This window comes from Mustela putorius, unplaced genomic scaffold (assembly GCF_011764305.1).
Source record: "Mustela putorius furo isolate JIRA1106 unplaced genomic scaffold, ASM1176430v1.1 tig00000508_pilon_pilon_pilon, whole genome shotgun sequence".
Taxonomy (NCBI): domain Eukaryota; kingdom Metazoa; phylum Chordata; class Mammalia; order Carnivora; family Mustelidae; genus Mustela; species Mustela putorius.
This window is the reverse complement of record NW_025421402.1, coordinates 21,482,831-21,498,109: the sequence shown is the minus strand read 5'-3', so window position 1 is coordinate 21,498,109 and position 15,279 is coordinate 21,482,831. Positions and strand designations below refer to the sequence as shown.

Genomic DNA, 15,279 nt, shown 5'->3' with positions numbered 1-15,279 from the left:
AGCTGAGGCTCAGATCAGCTAAGTGCATTCCCCACAATCCCAAAACTAGCCAAGAGTGGAAATGGAACAAAAAAATTCACCTGATTCTAAAAGTCGATGCACTCTCCATACCACCATATGAAAGAGTTTGCTAGAAATCAGACCCCAATCTCCTGCATGGGAGTAAGGGAAAAGCGGATGAGCCATCAGCCAGGCTTGCCTCTACTCACATCCGTGGATCGCTGTGCTGCTGTTGAACAAGGCCAGGGGGAGGAAGCAGACGGAGGACCTCCGCAGCCCCAGATCTGAAATCTCATGTAGCCACAAGCTCCTCCCCTCTGTCTCACCAGTGCGACTGCAGCTCAGAACATGGAGGCTGCAAGGTGCAACTGAGTACTCACGTCAGCTCACACTAAAAATTGAGAACAAAGGTGTCTTTCATCTCAGTCTCTATAGTCATGTAACCCAGGTGACTTTTTTTTTTTCTTAAACCTTACTATGATCAACCCCCATGAATTCAGCTTGGTTTTTCCATTTAATCCTTGGTGATGGAAACCAAATCTGCCTTCCTGAATCTTGAGACAAAATTAAAACTTTAATGTGTCAAATACAAAGGTAAACAAGATCTAGCAATCACTTATCAGTGTCCATTTGTCCAGTGAGTTTTGTGCTATGCCTAGAATTTATCGCTGCCTTGTAGATCCCCTGAAGGGAGCTGGCAGAGGAGGTGAAGGTGGTGACATGTAGTGGAAAGGCAGAGGCTCTGGAGTTAGGCAGGTCTGGCTTTCAATCCTGCTCTGCCTCTTACTAGCTCTGTGACATTGGAAACTTGACTTTATCTCTTCAAACATCAGTTTCCTTGATGACAAAATGTGGATGAGAAAAGTAAATTCAGTGAGTTGTCTGGAGATCAAATGAGATGGAATGTTCACTTCTCCATTGTGGATCACTGGCCTCTGCCTTGAGCTTCAAGGCGACTCAATGGCCAAGATGAGAGCCCTAAGAGCAGCATCCTCTGCTAGTGCTTCTTCTCCCCTGGCACACACAACACTGTATCATCACCATCATCATCATCACCATCATCACCATCACCACCTTCACCATCATCATCACCATCATAACCATTATCATCATCACCACCACCATTATCACCACCTTCACCATCATGATCGTCACTATCATCACCATCATCATCATCACCATCATCACCATCATCACCATCACCATCATCACCATCATCATCATCACCATCATCACAGGCACCAACATGCTATACCAAACAGTCAACAACCACTATATTTTTCTAGGCTCTTTGCACGCATTACCTCTAACTCTACAACCTTGAAGCAAAATAAATTACACTATACTCATTTTAGAGATCATCAAACTGGAAGGTGAAGTGGCTTGCTGAAAATCAGAGTTGGTTCTCCTGATGCTCAGGCTACTGCCTTTCCCACTCATGGCACCATCTCCTGCTCCTGGCTACTAAGCTGTGTGTCTCTCTCCATGTTTGTTTTTTTTTTTTTAAGATTTTATTTATTTGACAGACAGACATCACAGGTAGGCAGAATGCAGGCAGAGAGAGGAGGAAGCAGGCTCCCCGCGGAGCAGAGAGCCCGATGTGGGGCTCGATCCCAGGACCCTGGAATCATGACCTGAGCCAAAGGCAGAGGCTTTAACCCACTGAGCCACCCAGGTGCCCCTCTTTCCATGGTTTTTAATGAGACCTCTGAGGATAACAAACAACAACAACAATAAACACACACACACACACAAAAAAACCATATTTTCCTATCAGGACCACCCAAACTCTCAAAAAACTATTGACTGAAAGGCTTATACATTAAAAACTATAAATCATTGCCAAAAGAAATTAAAGGAGATCTAAATAAGTGGAGAAACATTCTGTATTCATCAATCGAAAATTTCAATATTATTGAGGTGGTCATTGGCATCCAAATCAATCAATAAGTTCAACAACACAAAAAAATCCCAGCAGGCTTTTTGAAGACATCGACAAGCTGATCCCAATATATGCATAGACATGCAAAGAACCTATAGCAGCCAAAACAATTTGGAACACAGTTGGAAGATTGTGCTTCCTAATTGCAAAACTTACCATAAAGCTACAGTAATCAAGACAGTGTGGTACTGACCATAAAGATAAAACATATACATCAATGCAATAAAACTGAGAGTCCAGAAATAATACCTTATAATTATGGTCAATTGATTTTCAACAAAGGCACCAAGGCAAAAAAGAAAAGGATAATCTTTTTTAAAATATAGTGCTGGAACAACTGGATATCCACATGCAAAAAGAAAATTAATTTATATCTCTACTCATGCCATACCTAAAAATTAACTCAAAATTAATTGAAGCCTAGATGTCAGAGCCCAAACTATAGAAGAATTAGCAGAAAATCTGAAGTATCCTAAAATCTAGAGGAAAATCTTTGTGACCTTGAATAGGCAAAGATTTCTTAGATAAAAAATGAAAAGCATGATTCTAAAAAGAAAAAAATTGATGAAGTAGACCTCAATTAAAACCACATCACGAAGGTGTGATTTGATTATCCATCAAAAAGATGGATAATAACAAACATTGGTGAGGATGTGGGGAAACTAGAACCTTCATAAATTTCTGATGGAAATGTACAATGGTGCAGCCACTTCTGGCAACAATTTGTCAGTTTCTTAAAAAGCTAAACATAAATTTACCATACAACCCAAGAAGTCCACTCCAAGCTCTTTCCCTCAAGACCAATGACCACATATGTCCACACAAAAACTGGAGCATGAGTGTCCAAGCACTCGGTAATAGCCCAGAAGTAGAAGCGATCCAGACTGACATGTGGATAAATGAAATGAAGCATATCCATGCAACGTAACATCTTTTTGCAGGAAAAAGGAAGAAAATACCCATGCGGGCTACAAGTTGGATGACCCTCAGAAATGTTATGCTACGTGAAAAAAAGCCAGACACAGAAGAGCACACACTGTATGGCTCCATTCGTAGCAAATGTCCAGAAAAGGCAAAACTGCAGAGGTAGGACCCAGCTTTGTGGTTGCCGTGATGGGAGCTGGAACAGGAACTGACTGGAAACAAGCACCCAGGATCTTTCTGGGGTGATGGACATACTCTACTACTGGATCGTGGTAATGCTTGCACAGCCTTGAAAATTTATTAAGATTCATTGGCCTGTAGACTTAAAATAGATAAAGTTTATAGAGAATAAACCTCAAAAAAATCTATTTTTCAGAGGACTTAGTCCCTGTGCAAAAGATGTCAGACAAGGTGGGGGAGGAAGCCTGGATGGTCTGCTGGCCCCGCCTTCCCTGCTTTCCGTTCTCCGGCCAGGACACCTGAGCCTCTCTCTCTCAGTGCCAGGAGCCTTTTCCCCAGGAGCCTGCGGCGGCTGTGTCCAACTCCTCCACCTTAGTGACTCCTAACAGGCCCGATTCGGGCCTCTGGCAGCAAAGCTCACCTTGCGGAAATACTGTAAGAGTTATAAATACTTCAGGTCCTTGGGGAGCCCTGTCAGTTCTCTGCTGTGGCACCGGTGACCTAGGGCAAGGAAAATTCTATTCCTAGGCACACTGAGCGTCCGTGAGCAGCCTGGTTGCAAGGCATTCTCAGATAGTTCATGCTCTCTCTTTCATGCTGTGGTTTGGACCCCGAAGACATCCACGATCTCCTGAAAGCTAATTCCTACAAGCTAATTGTAGCCAATATTCCTGAAAAAGAGGTGAATGCACATAACTCAAACTGAAGCCCGTGCACCCAGTGAAGGAGCCGGGGGACCTGATTTTAGAGCAATTCTGTCCTCCTCAGCCCAGGCAGCATCGCAAAGCCAAGAATACCATACCTGGGTCCCACCACCACCCACCCACCCCCTCCCACCCCAGCCACACACACACACACTTGGATTTAACTGGTCCAGAATGTGGCCTAAGCATCAGTATTTTTTTAAGTTCTGCAGTGATTCTACTGTGCATCCAAGGCTGAGAATCACCAGTTTCAGAAGGAGATGGTGTCAAAACAAGGTCTCTCACCAGTAACACCAGACCCTGAATGCACTGTTCCCTGAACGAGGGCCTTCTCCGTATCTAGTAAGAGCAGCCGCTGCACAAAGCCAGCTGATGATGGGTCCAAGGATGCTGTCATGTGCTGTGTAGATGCTGCCAGTTTATCTCAGTTTAACCCAAATGAGTTCATGTTAAGTGAGTTGATCCGTACTTCCTAATCATGACACCCGGAAGAAGAGCTCGGGCGAATAACCACTGATAGCGGAGAGGCTAAAAGAAGAAGATAATCTTCATTACCAGTATTCGAGAACTTCCCTCTATACCGGGGCCCAAGAATGAAACCAATCAGGTCCTAAGACAACAGTAACACAGTATTAAATATTTAAGGCAATTGAGCATTAATCTTAGACATGAGTGATCACGAGAATTTAGGACAGAGTCCCCTGCTGACTTGAGTGGACAAAAAGCTTTGTGGATGAGGCAGAGTTCCAGCTGGGCCTTGCAAGATTGATAGAATTTTAATTGGGGAAATGAAGGGACAATAAAAAATCACCACCAATAACAATCATTGCCATAGTGCTCCCCGTAAAGCGGGCACTCCCAAGCATCGTTTGATTTAAACCTCACAATCACCTTATGGCCTTCATTTTACAAATGAGGATATGTGGACGTGAAGAGGTTTTAAAATGTGTGTGCACTCCCAGTCCACAAGCAAGGTTTGAACCCACGTAACCCTGACTCCAGGATCCAGGCATCCAGGCCAAATCAGAGAGACAGAAAGGAATCCATCACTTGTGGGATACCGCCGGGCGAGGAATCTGCTATGCCCGGAATGCTGGGCTCTTGTCACCAGGGCCCAGGGGAGAAAACTGCCCACATGGAACAAGTTCAGACCATCCGTGTGGCTCTGCCATGCCGTGACCAGAAAGGGGGGGTACCCCGGATCGTAAGCCAGCTGCAACAGAGAGCTGAAACTCAGGCTCAAAGCCAACTCGAATGGGCTTTCCTTTTTTCAAAATGCAAGACACTGGAGGAGGCGAGCATGACTGGGGAAGCCCAGGTCTGGAGATTCCCAAGGAGTGAGGTTTGGCCGGAGGCTGTGGGAAATGCTGAGAGCTGGGAAGGGAGACGACTCACTAAACGTGAGTCTGTCTTCTCCCCATCATGGCCCCTCAGGACTGCGTGATGAGCGGGAACGTACACAGGCAGTTCACAGAGAGCTCACGGACAGCGAAGGCGAACAGCTGAGCACTGAGGGCACCTGCCTTGGCTGAACTCTGTGTTTCCAAAGGCCTAGTTCTAAAGTAACCCACTGTTATCAGGTGCCTGGTGTAGGTTTTTTGTTTTGTTTTGTTTTGTTTTTAATATTTTATTTATTTGACAGAGAGAGATCACAAGTAGGCAGAGAGGGAGAAGCAGGCTCCCTGCTGAGCAGAGAGCCCGCTGGGGGCTCCATCCCCGGACCCCCCCCCCCGAGATCATGACCTGAGCAGAAGGCAGAGGCTTAACCCACTGAGCCACCCAGGCGCCCCCTGGTGTCGGTTTGAACCTGGGAGCGCGCCTGTCTAAGCGCCTGTGAAAGGCACGCAGAATGCGGGATCCCCGCCTGCCCCGCAAGGAACAAGCGATGGTTGGAGACTCAGGGATGCACGCAGAGACGGTGAGTAGCCTCACGTCACTGGATCCCAATGAACAGAAGCCTCCGAAGAAAGGAAAAAAAGGAAGCAAGCAAGGAAATGAGGGAGTGGGGGGAGGGAGGGGGAGGAGGAGAGAGGAGGGGGGGAGAGAGGAGGCGGGGCGGGGAGAAGGAGGAGTGAGGAGGGAAGGGGTCGCAATTGGAAGGGAGGAGGGAGAGGGAGAGGGTTGTGGTCATCAAAGTGTGGAACCTGTACAATTTGCATCAGAGTCCCCCGAGGTGCCTTGTCACAGGACAGATGCTTTGAAGTGGGACTTCAGAACTGGAGCTGTCGGGGGGGGACGTCCCCAGGGCACTCGTGGGCAGTCTGAGGTCTGAGGACTACGGGCGTGGGCTCTGCCGGTGGTCGGTCCCCACGCTCGGCCCCCCGCACCTGCCACTCCGTCTCCAGCTACCAACTGCACCGGACAACGTCGTGTTCTGAATGGTGGGTGCAGAGCTAGGTGACGCCTTGAGCCGGTGAAATTACATTCTTTCTGTGAAATTACATTCACAGGAAAGCATGGTCTTCAGAGTGAGGCAGATTCCAACTCGACTCCCATTTCCACTTTTTCCCAGCCACGAGATTTTAGGCACATGACTTGAACCCACCAAGCGTCAGTTGTCTCATCTGTAAAATCCTCAAGAGACTGTTGACCGTGATCGCCAGGCAGGACCCGCCTCTGCCTCACAGCTCTCTTTCATTTGCTGGCTTGGAAGCCTCGACATCTTAGAAGGATTCTTCTTTTTTTTTTTTTTAATTTATTGGTCTTTCTGGGGTATCTGATGTATCTCCAGTGTATTACAACTGAACCATTAATCTTGTCGCTTCATCAACATTAACTGGTTCGTTTTCAGGACACTGCTGAGGAATCAGCTGTTTCTGCAAAGGCTCAAGGGAAAGACCTTTTGAAAAATGTGCAAGTTCCTTTTGTATATCTACGAAAGCTTTATTCACTCTGGTAACTTTTTCATTATTCACAATGTTTATCTTCTTAAGGTTAGTGGTAACTGGCTTTGCTTTGTTTTTAGACTTAAAGTTTTTGTGGCTGGCTATATGAAATACATTCCCGGACTTCTGTCCTCTTAGTTTGTTCTTAGCCATTGTCTTCAATATCCTCGTGCAACAACTCACACTCCGGGTGACGCCATGTAGACCCACAGGATCTTCCGGAAGTTCTCTCAGAAGGATTCTTCAAGGGCTAACCCTAGTCAGACCTCAGCCTAGGATTTCACCTGTTTGATCTTACGCATTGCTCAGAACATTCTGCTGACACCATGGCCTCCAAGCCTTCCCAGACGCATTTCTATCAGAAATACACACACACACACACACACACACACACACACACCTCTACACCCTCTTTCGTTCCTGTAGGCTCATGTGCATCCTTTAACATCCTGCTCAAGCATTACCTCTACTTTAAAATTTTTCCCAGACCCTACACCCCTGTCCCACCTCAATTATACCCACTGCTTAGGACTGCTTGAAGAACCTGAACCTGAATGAGCTCCCCAAGTCTGATCCACCACATTGTGATGATTAATTTTCTGCTGTCTCTCCCCATGGGATGATGGATTCCCCAAGGAGAAATACTTCCTGATCTCTGTCACCTCAGCACTTAATATCATGCCTAGTATGCAGGAGAACTCTATGATCTGTTGGGGTTCTATACTCCATATGTAAAATATGAAATTATAAAACTGATTTTTTAAAGTGTTACAACTTACTACTCACACCATTGTTTTCAAAAGCCAGTTTAAGTCAGGGGGAAAAATAATCACACTAGGTCAGTGTGTTAGGGTTTTAAAAAATCAGAACCACTGGGCACCTGGGTGGCTCAGTGGGTTAAGCCGCTGCCTTCGGCTCAGGTCATGATCTCAGGGTCCTGGGATCGAGTCCCGCATCGGGCTCTCTGCTCGGCAGGGAGCCTGCTTCCCTCTCTTTCTCTCTCTGCCTGCCTCTCTGTCTACTGTGATCTCTCTCTGTCAAATTAAATAAATAAAAAATCTTTAAAATAAAAAAATCAGAACCACAATTGCTCAGCTTGATCCCTCTACCTTATTCATTAAATCTGGCTCTGAGTTACAGAATCCACCGGATAAAAGGAAGATTTTCCACCATCGAAAATATTAACAAGACTATCTCTGACCCTGAAGGCAATTCCAGCCAATGCAGTAAACACTGATCAAGTATAAAACACTAAGTGAGGATCTGTAATTTGGAAGATTTGTAATTTGTAATTTGGAGGAAAGAATCCTTCCAAAATCATAGATGGAAACTCCCAAGGTTCCCAAGCCGACCAGGAGGTGGGCTGATGGGCTCTTCCCCAGACCATCTCCTGGCATCAGCCTTTTTATCAGATTCTGATACAAGCAGCAAGAGCCACATTCCTGTACCTGGGCACGACCCAAGCTTACCTTGCTGTCCAAATCCAAACTGCCTCCCTTATGAATCACTGCCCATGACTTTGTCCTGCCATTTCCTCTGCCTGAGCTTACCTTTTCCATTCAAACCATTAGTAGTCACTTTCAAAATTCTACTCAAATAATAGCTACCATTTCCTGAGTGGATCTATATGCCAAGCACCCTATTAGAGGTTTTATGTACAAGCTCTCAATTTAAATCCCAACAACACTATGATACAGGTACTATAGGTACACAAGTCACTTAGTAAGTGACGGAGCCAGGGTCACGTGGCTCAGTTGGTTAAGTGTCTGCCTTCGGCTCAGGTCATGATCTCGGGGTCCTGGGATTGAGTCCTGCATCGGGCTCCCTGCTCTTTGGGGAATCTGCTTCTCCCTCTCCTTCTGCCTCTCCCCCTACTTGTGCTCTCTCGCTCTTGTCCTGTCTCTCAAATAAATAAATAAAATATTTTTTTAAAAAAATAAGATGTGACTCCACACCCCGTGCTCTGAGCCACAGAGGCACACAAACCTTCAGGAGCTCATTAAATAGTCACATACTACCCTGTGGATGAGGAAACCAAGGCTCAAATGGATGAATTCCAAATTATTGAAGCCACTCCAGCACTCCAAGCCACTCCAGCTTGGCCACCTCAGCTGTCAGCTGGCCGCCATCTTGCCAACACAGACAACACCGTAGCCAGCCGGGAGGAGGGCAGAGCTGAGATAAGAGGTGGCTGGAGTTACAATCAAGCCTCACTAACGGATTTGTGGTCTTTGCAGTCGCAGGAGGCATGAGATTGCAACTTTCACTTTAGTGTGACTTCTCTTTTTTTTTTTAAGATTTTTTTTTTTTATTAATTTGACAGAGAGTTAAAAAGACAAGTCATGGGGTGCCTGGGTGTCTCAGTGGGTTAAAGCCTCTGCCTTCAGCTGAGGTCATGATCCCAGGGTCCTGGGATTGAACCCCCCATTGGGCTCTCTGCTCAGTAGGGAGTCTGCTTCTTCTTGTCTCTCTCTCTGCCTGCTTCTCTGCCTACTTGTGATCTCTTTTTAACTGCTGTTTGCAACCCAAGCAGTCCAATCGCATAAAAAATGAACCATACAGGTGAGACCATAAAGTACTGTGGTTGACTTTTTAAAGACTCACATGCCAAAAGTTATTCATCCAAATGAGAACGATTCCTTTCAAAAGAGTCATCTCAGGGGAAAAGAAGTTGCCAGTAAATAGGCAACCAGAGGGAAGGAGACTGACGTATCTACAAATTGCAAGTATGTGTAATTACAGTATTAACCAAGCACAGAACAGTACTTTGGAATGAGCGACGTACATCAATCTGCAAGCACAGTTGCTTCACATCGTAGAAAGAAGTAGCTCAAGGGACAGGAAGGGAAAGTATTTGCTCCTAGACCCATTCACACTCCAAGCTGTCCCTCTCTCCCTTAGCACACGGGCAGCCCATTCTGGACATTCGTGAGTAATCCGCTTCCTACCCAGGAACTAACAGCCTTGAAACCAGCAGATAAAATCCCAACTCTCAGCAAAATGAGGTCCCAAATCCGCAGACAAGCGATATACCAGAGTGTACCTTTGGCCTCAGATTTTCCCATTCCCCACCGTGACTGGGCTGAGCCGCACCAGACCCTCTCCTGGGACCAGTTCAGCAGTTCAGCTAAGGCAGCCATTTCCATGCCCAGTTCCTGACCCATGCCCGGCACTGCCGCCCAGACTGTGACACCAGTGGAAGTGAGTCACAGGACCATGCTTACTCACCACAAGCCATGAAATGGTGAGGGGGGGTTGCCCCCAAAATTCTCCCTTTAGAGCTTTGCTATTTCTCCTCCTGTGAACAGATCGATATTTGTGATCATTATGCAACCATGGAAAGATCACATCAGCACCAAGAAGAATTACCTGGGTTTAAGAAAAAAATAGGGGGGTGCCTGGGGTGGCTCAGTTGGTTAAGCATCTGACTCTTGATTTTGGCTCAGGTCATGATCTCGGGATTGTGGGATCGAGCCCCACACCAGGCTCCGCACTCAGCATGGAGTCTGCTAGAGATTCTCTCTCTCTCCCTCTCCTTTTGCTCCTCTCCCCCCACATGCTTGCTCTCTCTCTCTCTCTCTCTCACACTCTCTCTAAATGAATGAAATGTCTTTAAAAAAGAAGGAGAAAGGAGAAGGAAGAGGAGGGGAAGGAGGTGGGGGAGGAGGAGGAAGAAGAGGGAGGTAGGAACTTCCAAAATAAAGACCTTTAGAATTCAAATCTGAGCGTCTTTGCCTCAAGCTGATCTGTGACCTCCACCAACGGAGCTGAAGAGTTGAGAGGAAAGTTCTGTTTGACCCTGTTGAGTTTGGACCAACCACACTGTTGACCCCTTTTCCCCTGCACTTGAGAGTGAACACCCGGATTAACACTCTGGGCTTCCAGCTCATAGAACACACGCAAAGCTGTAGAGAGACGCTGAGTCCAAACTGGCATTCGGAGAAATCGGAAAAGCAATGAAAACCGTGGCTGGAATTTCTTTAAAGGGCACCAAGGGACTCGGGCACCAAGTGTGCCTTTCCCCACGCCCTTTCTAGTCTCACAGAGCACAGATGCGCTCCACAGGTCGTGCCCCATGCTCCCCATCTGCCCAAACACGCTCACTCAAAGCTCAGCCTGCGCTGGCGGCCACCCCCCTTCCTGCTTCCCTTTCTCGAACGCCCTCTTTTCCCTCCAGGACCTCCCCACCCTTGCCAGGGAGCTCATGACTCAGTTCCACTCCCTTCCCATGATAGGATTCCACGCGTCATGAACAAAAGGAGCAACCCATCCAGAAGCCTGCTTCCTTCTAGAAGCAGGGGGAAAGGAAAGCTTCTGAAGGTGAATGTGTAGGGGTTGTTTTGTTCTGTTTTGGTTTTGGTCTTTATCTCATTTTGCTCACCAAATATAGACTGAAATGTATGGAAGGAGGCTGAGATCTGAAGTCAGATGACCTGGATTGTCTTGGTCACTGTACGTGACTTCGGGACAATTTACCTAAACTTCCTCGCCTCAGTCTCTTTATCTATAAAATAAGGTAACAGTAATGCCTTCATCACAAGGATGTGGTGATGATTAAATGAGAAAATATGCTTTGTCATAAAACATAACAAGAAAACTATGAACTGTTCCATGAAAATGATTCTCGATCTTGCTGGCTTTAATTCTTTACATTGGCTTGGATATTATATATGCGCCGTTCTCAATTGTTACAGAAGGTTTGAGAAGATACTAAGAGATTATAAAATGGCCTCTTTTCCAAATTGTCCACTTTGCTTGAAATAGATTTTTTTTTTTTGGTTATTTGCTTTTTTAATGGAAAATCAGTTGACATAGAGTGTTATATTACTCTCAGGTATATAATGTACTGATTTGACAATTCTGTGTTACTCAGTGCTCACCACAATAATGTAGTCACCATCTGCCAAGTTGGTCACTTTTGACAATCTTGGCTAGAATATTGAAGATTAGTTACCTTTGCCTGTGTAATGAGTCACCTGCTTCTACCAACCTGTTCTGGAAAACTCCATAAAGTGGAATACAGAATCTTTTGACCATTAATTCTCAGTCTGAATTTTTAATTCTCAGACTCAAGCTCCACATAAAGTTTCCAAATCTTAGCTATCCATAGCACAAAAGGTATGTCTGATCGGATCCCCTTTTAAAGAGACTCCCATTTATTTTGCATTGTAGAAATCAAGAGTCCCGCATCCCTGAGTTTCTAATGAACAGCAGGCAAAGGCATCAGACGCAGGTTATAAGAGGGCTAGATTCGAAGGAACAGGAGTAGAAGAACCAGGACCAAAGGAAAAAGTCACTAGAGTACTTACACGAAAATACCCAAATCTATTCCTTCTAAAATAGATGAAAAAAAAACTGTGAGCATATGTGGATCCAGTGCTCTCCAGTGAAAAAGACTCCAGAGTAATCCCTTCAGATTCCACGTGGGAAGGGGTCAGGGCGAATACATCAGAGACTGGGTAAAAGGGGACCTTGAGAAAGGGAGTCACAAAGTGATGTGCAAGCTAATGGATGGTGGCACTTAGGAGCTCCTTGAATTTTGAGCTTCCCATGTGGGACACAGATAACTATGCACCAGGTAGAAGAAGAACCCACCAGCTCCTGTAGCTCCCACTCACGAAAGGAAGGCAGCAGTGGGTATCTTTTCCCACCCCCAACCCCTGAATTGGAGGAGCATCACCTTTTAAGGGAGATCTGACTTTTACCTTGGTTCCCAACTGCCTATCTGCGAGCTCATCCCTGGACTGAGGGAAGAGGATGGATGAGAAAGATGAGCAGAGGCAGCTGGGAAGAGGGTTGTTTTTTTTTTTTTTTTAAGACTTATTTATTTATTTATTCATGAGAGACAAAGAGACAAAGGGGCAGAGGCAGAGGGAGAAGCGGTCTCCACGGGACTCGATCCCAGGACCCTGGAATCATGACCTGAGCAGAAGCCAGACACGTAACCGACTGAGCCACCCAGGTGCCCTGGGAAGAAATTTTTCATAAGACTATTGAATTGTTCTCTTTGCCAGATTCCACACCGGGCAGATAATCAGCAACAAATTTAATTTCCCCTGCTCTTTTCTAATGAAGATATGCCATCTTTTGTAGAACATACAAGTTTTGTGGATTTGGTGTTTTTTTTTAGATTTTATTTATTTATTTGGCAGAGAGATAGCACAAGAGGCAGAGCGGCAGGCAGAGGGAGAAGGTGAAATGGGCTCTCTGCCGAGCAAGGAGCCCGACGCTGGGCTCTATCCCAAGACTTTGAGCACATGACCTGAGCCAAAGGCAGCCGCCCAACTGACTGAGCCACCCAGGCGCCCCTAGAACATACAAGTTTAAATAGGTGGGTTGTCTGGAGAGTTCACAAATTCTGCATAACTCCAGGATTTCCTTATGTGAGAGTCTTCCCATAGACTATCCACACCATCATCAACAACTATAGCTAAAAAGGAAATAACAAAACCTGGACTCCACTCCCAAACAGGCATTCAGCTCTGCCCAAGGTGGTAAGAGACTAAGCTCAAATTATAAGACTTAAACTTGACAATGAAGCCCAAATAAGCATTAACACCCTAAGACATTTTTCATTGCTCCCTCGAGATCCGCTGCTTTTTGCTGAACCCAAAGCTCATCCACGTGTGGCTGGCAAAGAAAATACCTTCAAAGGCAGAGAAAGCTGAAGAGGGCTGTCCGTGGGACAATAGGCTCAGCCATGGAAACTCCACACTCCAGATTGAATTTCAGAAGCAGGACAGTCAGGCACCACCAAACCAAGCCCAGCGTCATGGCGATGGCTTCTACCTCTCTAATCTGGCTCCATCTCTGAGTCAAGAGAAAACCTGGAAATGTTAGCATCACCAAACAGGAAGGCATTTCCAAGAGACCCAGGATGCCATCCTCAAACAAGAGCATTTCCCTTTTCCCTTAATATCTACCCACCTTCAAAGAGTGATCACATTAAATCTCTCAAGAAGAACCTGACAGGATGTTGAGATGCTCCAGAGGGAAGTCCAGTAGATTTTCTCCCAAATAGGGAAACTTAGCTCTTCAGAGCATACTTCAAGAATCCTAGATCTACATAAGCCTTTAATTGCAGACATTGACATTAGGAAATAAAATATACAGAGACTGCACCAATCTTTTTTTTTTTTTTAAAGATTTTATTTATTTACTTGAGAGAGAGATAGTGAGAGAGAGCATGAATGAGGAGAAGGTCAGAGAGAGAAGCAGACTCCCCATGGAGCTGGGAGTCCGATGCGGGACTCAATCCCGGGACTCCAGGATCATGACCTGAGCCGAAGGCAGTTGTCTAACCAACTGAGCCACCCAGGCGTCCCAGAGACTGCACCAATCTTGACAGAAATGTCAGCCAGCCAGCAATTCATTCAGTAAATATTCAATTAAACCAAACATCGACATATAAAACACCCATGTGACAAGCAAAATGAGGAATAGAACATAGTTAACAGACTCTGCCTTCAAAAACAAAGTCAACAGGTGCCTGGGTGGCTCAGTAGGTTAAGTGGCTGCCTTTGGCTCAGGTCATGATCCCAGGGTCCTGGGAGAGGGCTCCTGCTCAGCGGGGAGTCGGCTTGTCCCTATGCCTCTGCCCCACCCCCTGACCACCGCTCAAGCTCTCTCTGGCTCTGTCAAAAATAAATAAATAAAACCTTAAAAAGGAGACTCACTCTTCTTTCCTTTCTGAGTCTCCTGGGCAATCTGTGTGTGTCTGTACTTTCTATGTCTTCAATAAACTCTGCTCTCGCTCCCTCTCAGCTTGTGTTTGATTTCTAACCTGTGGGAAGCCATGGACTCTCTTGGCTAGTCCTGTGGAATCCCACTCTGGGTGCTGGGACCCAGCCAGCCTGCATCAAAAAATGTGGACTGCAGGGGCGCCTGGGTGGCTCAGTCAGTGAAGCATCCGACTCTTGATTTCAGCTCAGGTCATGATCTCAGGGTGATGAGAAGGAGCCCTGCATCGGGCTTTGTGCTCAGTGGGGAGTCTGCTTGAGAATCTCTCTCTCCTTCTCCCTCTCCCCCTCCCCCTAACATCCTGTCTCTCTCAAAATAAAATCAAAATCTTAAAAAAAAAAAAAAAAAAAAGGTGGACTACAATACTACTCCAATTACAGGCTAGGAACGACTGCTGTCCTACACCAGACCATTGTTCTGGCCAGCAGAGGGAAGAGTGCAGAAATTAAGAGAATGCATTTAGACATGTCCATAACAATTTCACAGTCACCTATGTCTGTTGAGCCTAATAATAAAAATTAGGTGTCCTGGGCGCCTGGGTGGCTCAGTGGGTTAAGCCGCTGCCTTCGGCTCAGGTCATGATCTCAGGGTCCTGGGATCGAGTCCCACATCGGGCTCTCTGCTCAGCGGGGAGCCTGCTTCCCTCTCTCTCTCTCTGCCTGCCTCTCCATCTACTTGTGATTTCTCTCTGGCAAATAAATAAATAAAATCTTTTAAAAAAAAAATTAGGTGTCCTATCTCTTAAAAAAAAAAAAAAAAACTTCAAAAAAAGAAAGAAAGAAAGAAACCTAAGTCAAGACACATACAGAAAAACAAAAACAGATCAAATCCGAATTACCATAATATAAAGCAGAAAACAGGGGTACCTGGGTGGCTCAGTCGGTTGAGTGTCCGCTGTCAACTC

The 15,279-nt window shown here is 45.9% G+C and overlaps 2 protein-coding genes across 4 annotated transcripts in view; both read right to left on the bottom strand.

Annotated features, from left to right (window-relative positions):
• RXRG (retinoid X receptor gamma) overlaps window positions 1–15,279 on the bottom strand; it is a 210,885-nt gene that overhangs the window by 159,729 nt on the left and 35,877 nt on the right. The gene's annotated exons all lie outside the window — the stretch shown is intronic.
• Window positions 6,411–7,205, bottom strand: LOC101694199 (ribosomal biogenesis factor-like). The gene has a single exon (XM_013055548.2). It carries the CDS (start codon window positions 6,786–6,788, stop codon window positions 6,486–6,488), a length of 303 nt encoding a protein of 100 aa, XP_012911002.1. The 5' UTR covers window positions 6,789–7,205; the 3' UTR covers window positions 6,411–6,485.

What these genes read in the sequence shown, in the direction of transcription:
- LOC101694199 (XM_013055548.2), bottom strand. Translation starts at nt 6,788, where the DNA reads ATGGCTAAGAACAAACTAAGAGGACAGAAGTCCGGGAATGTATTTCAT.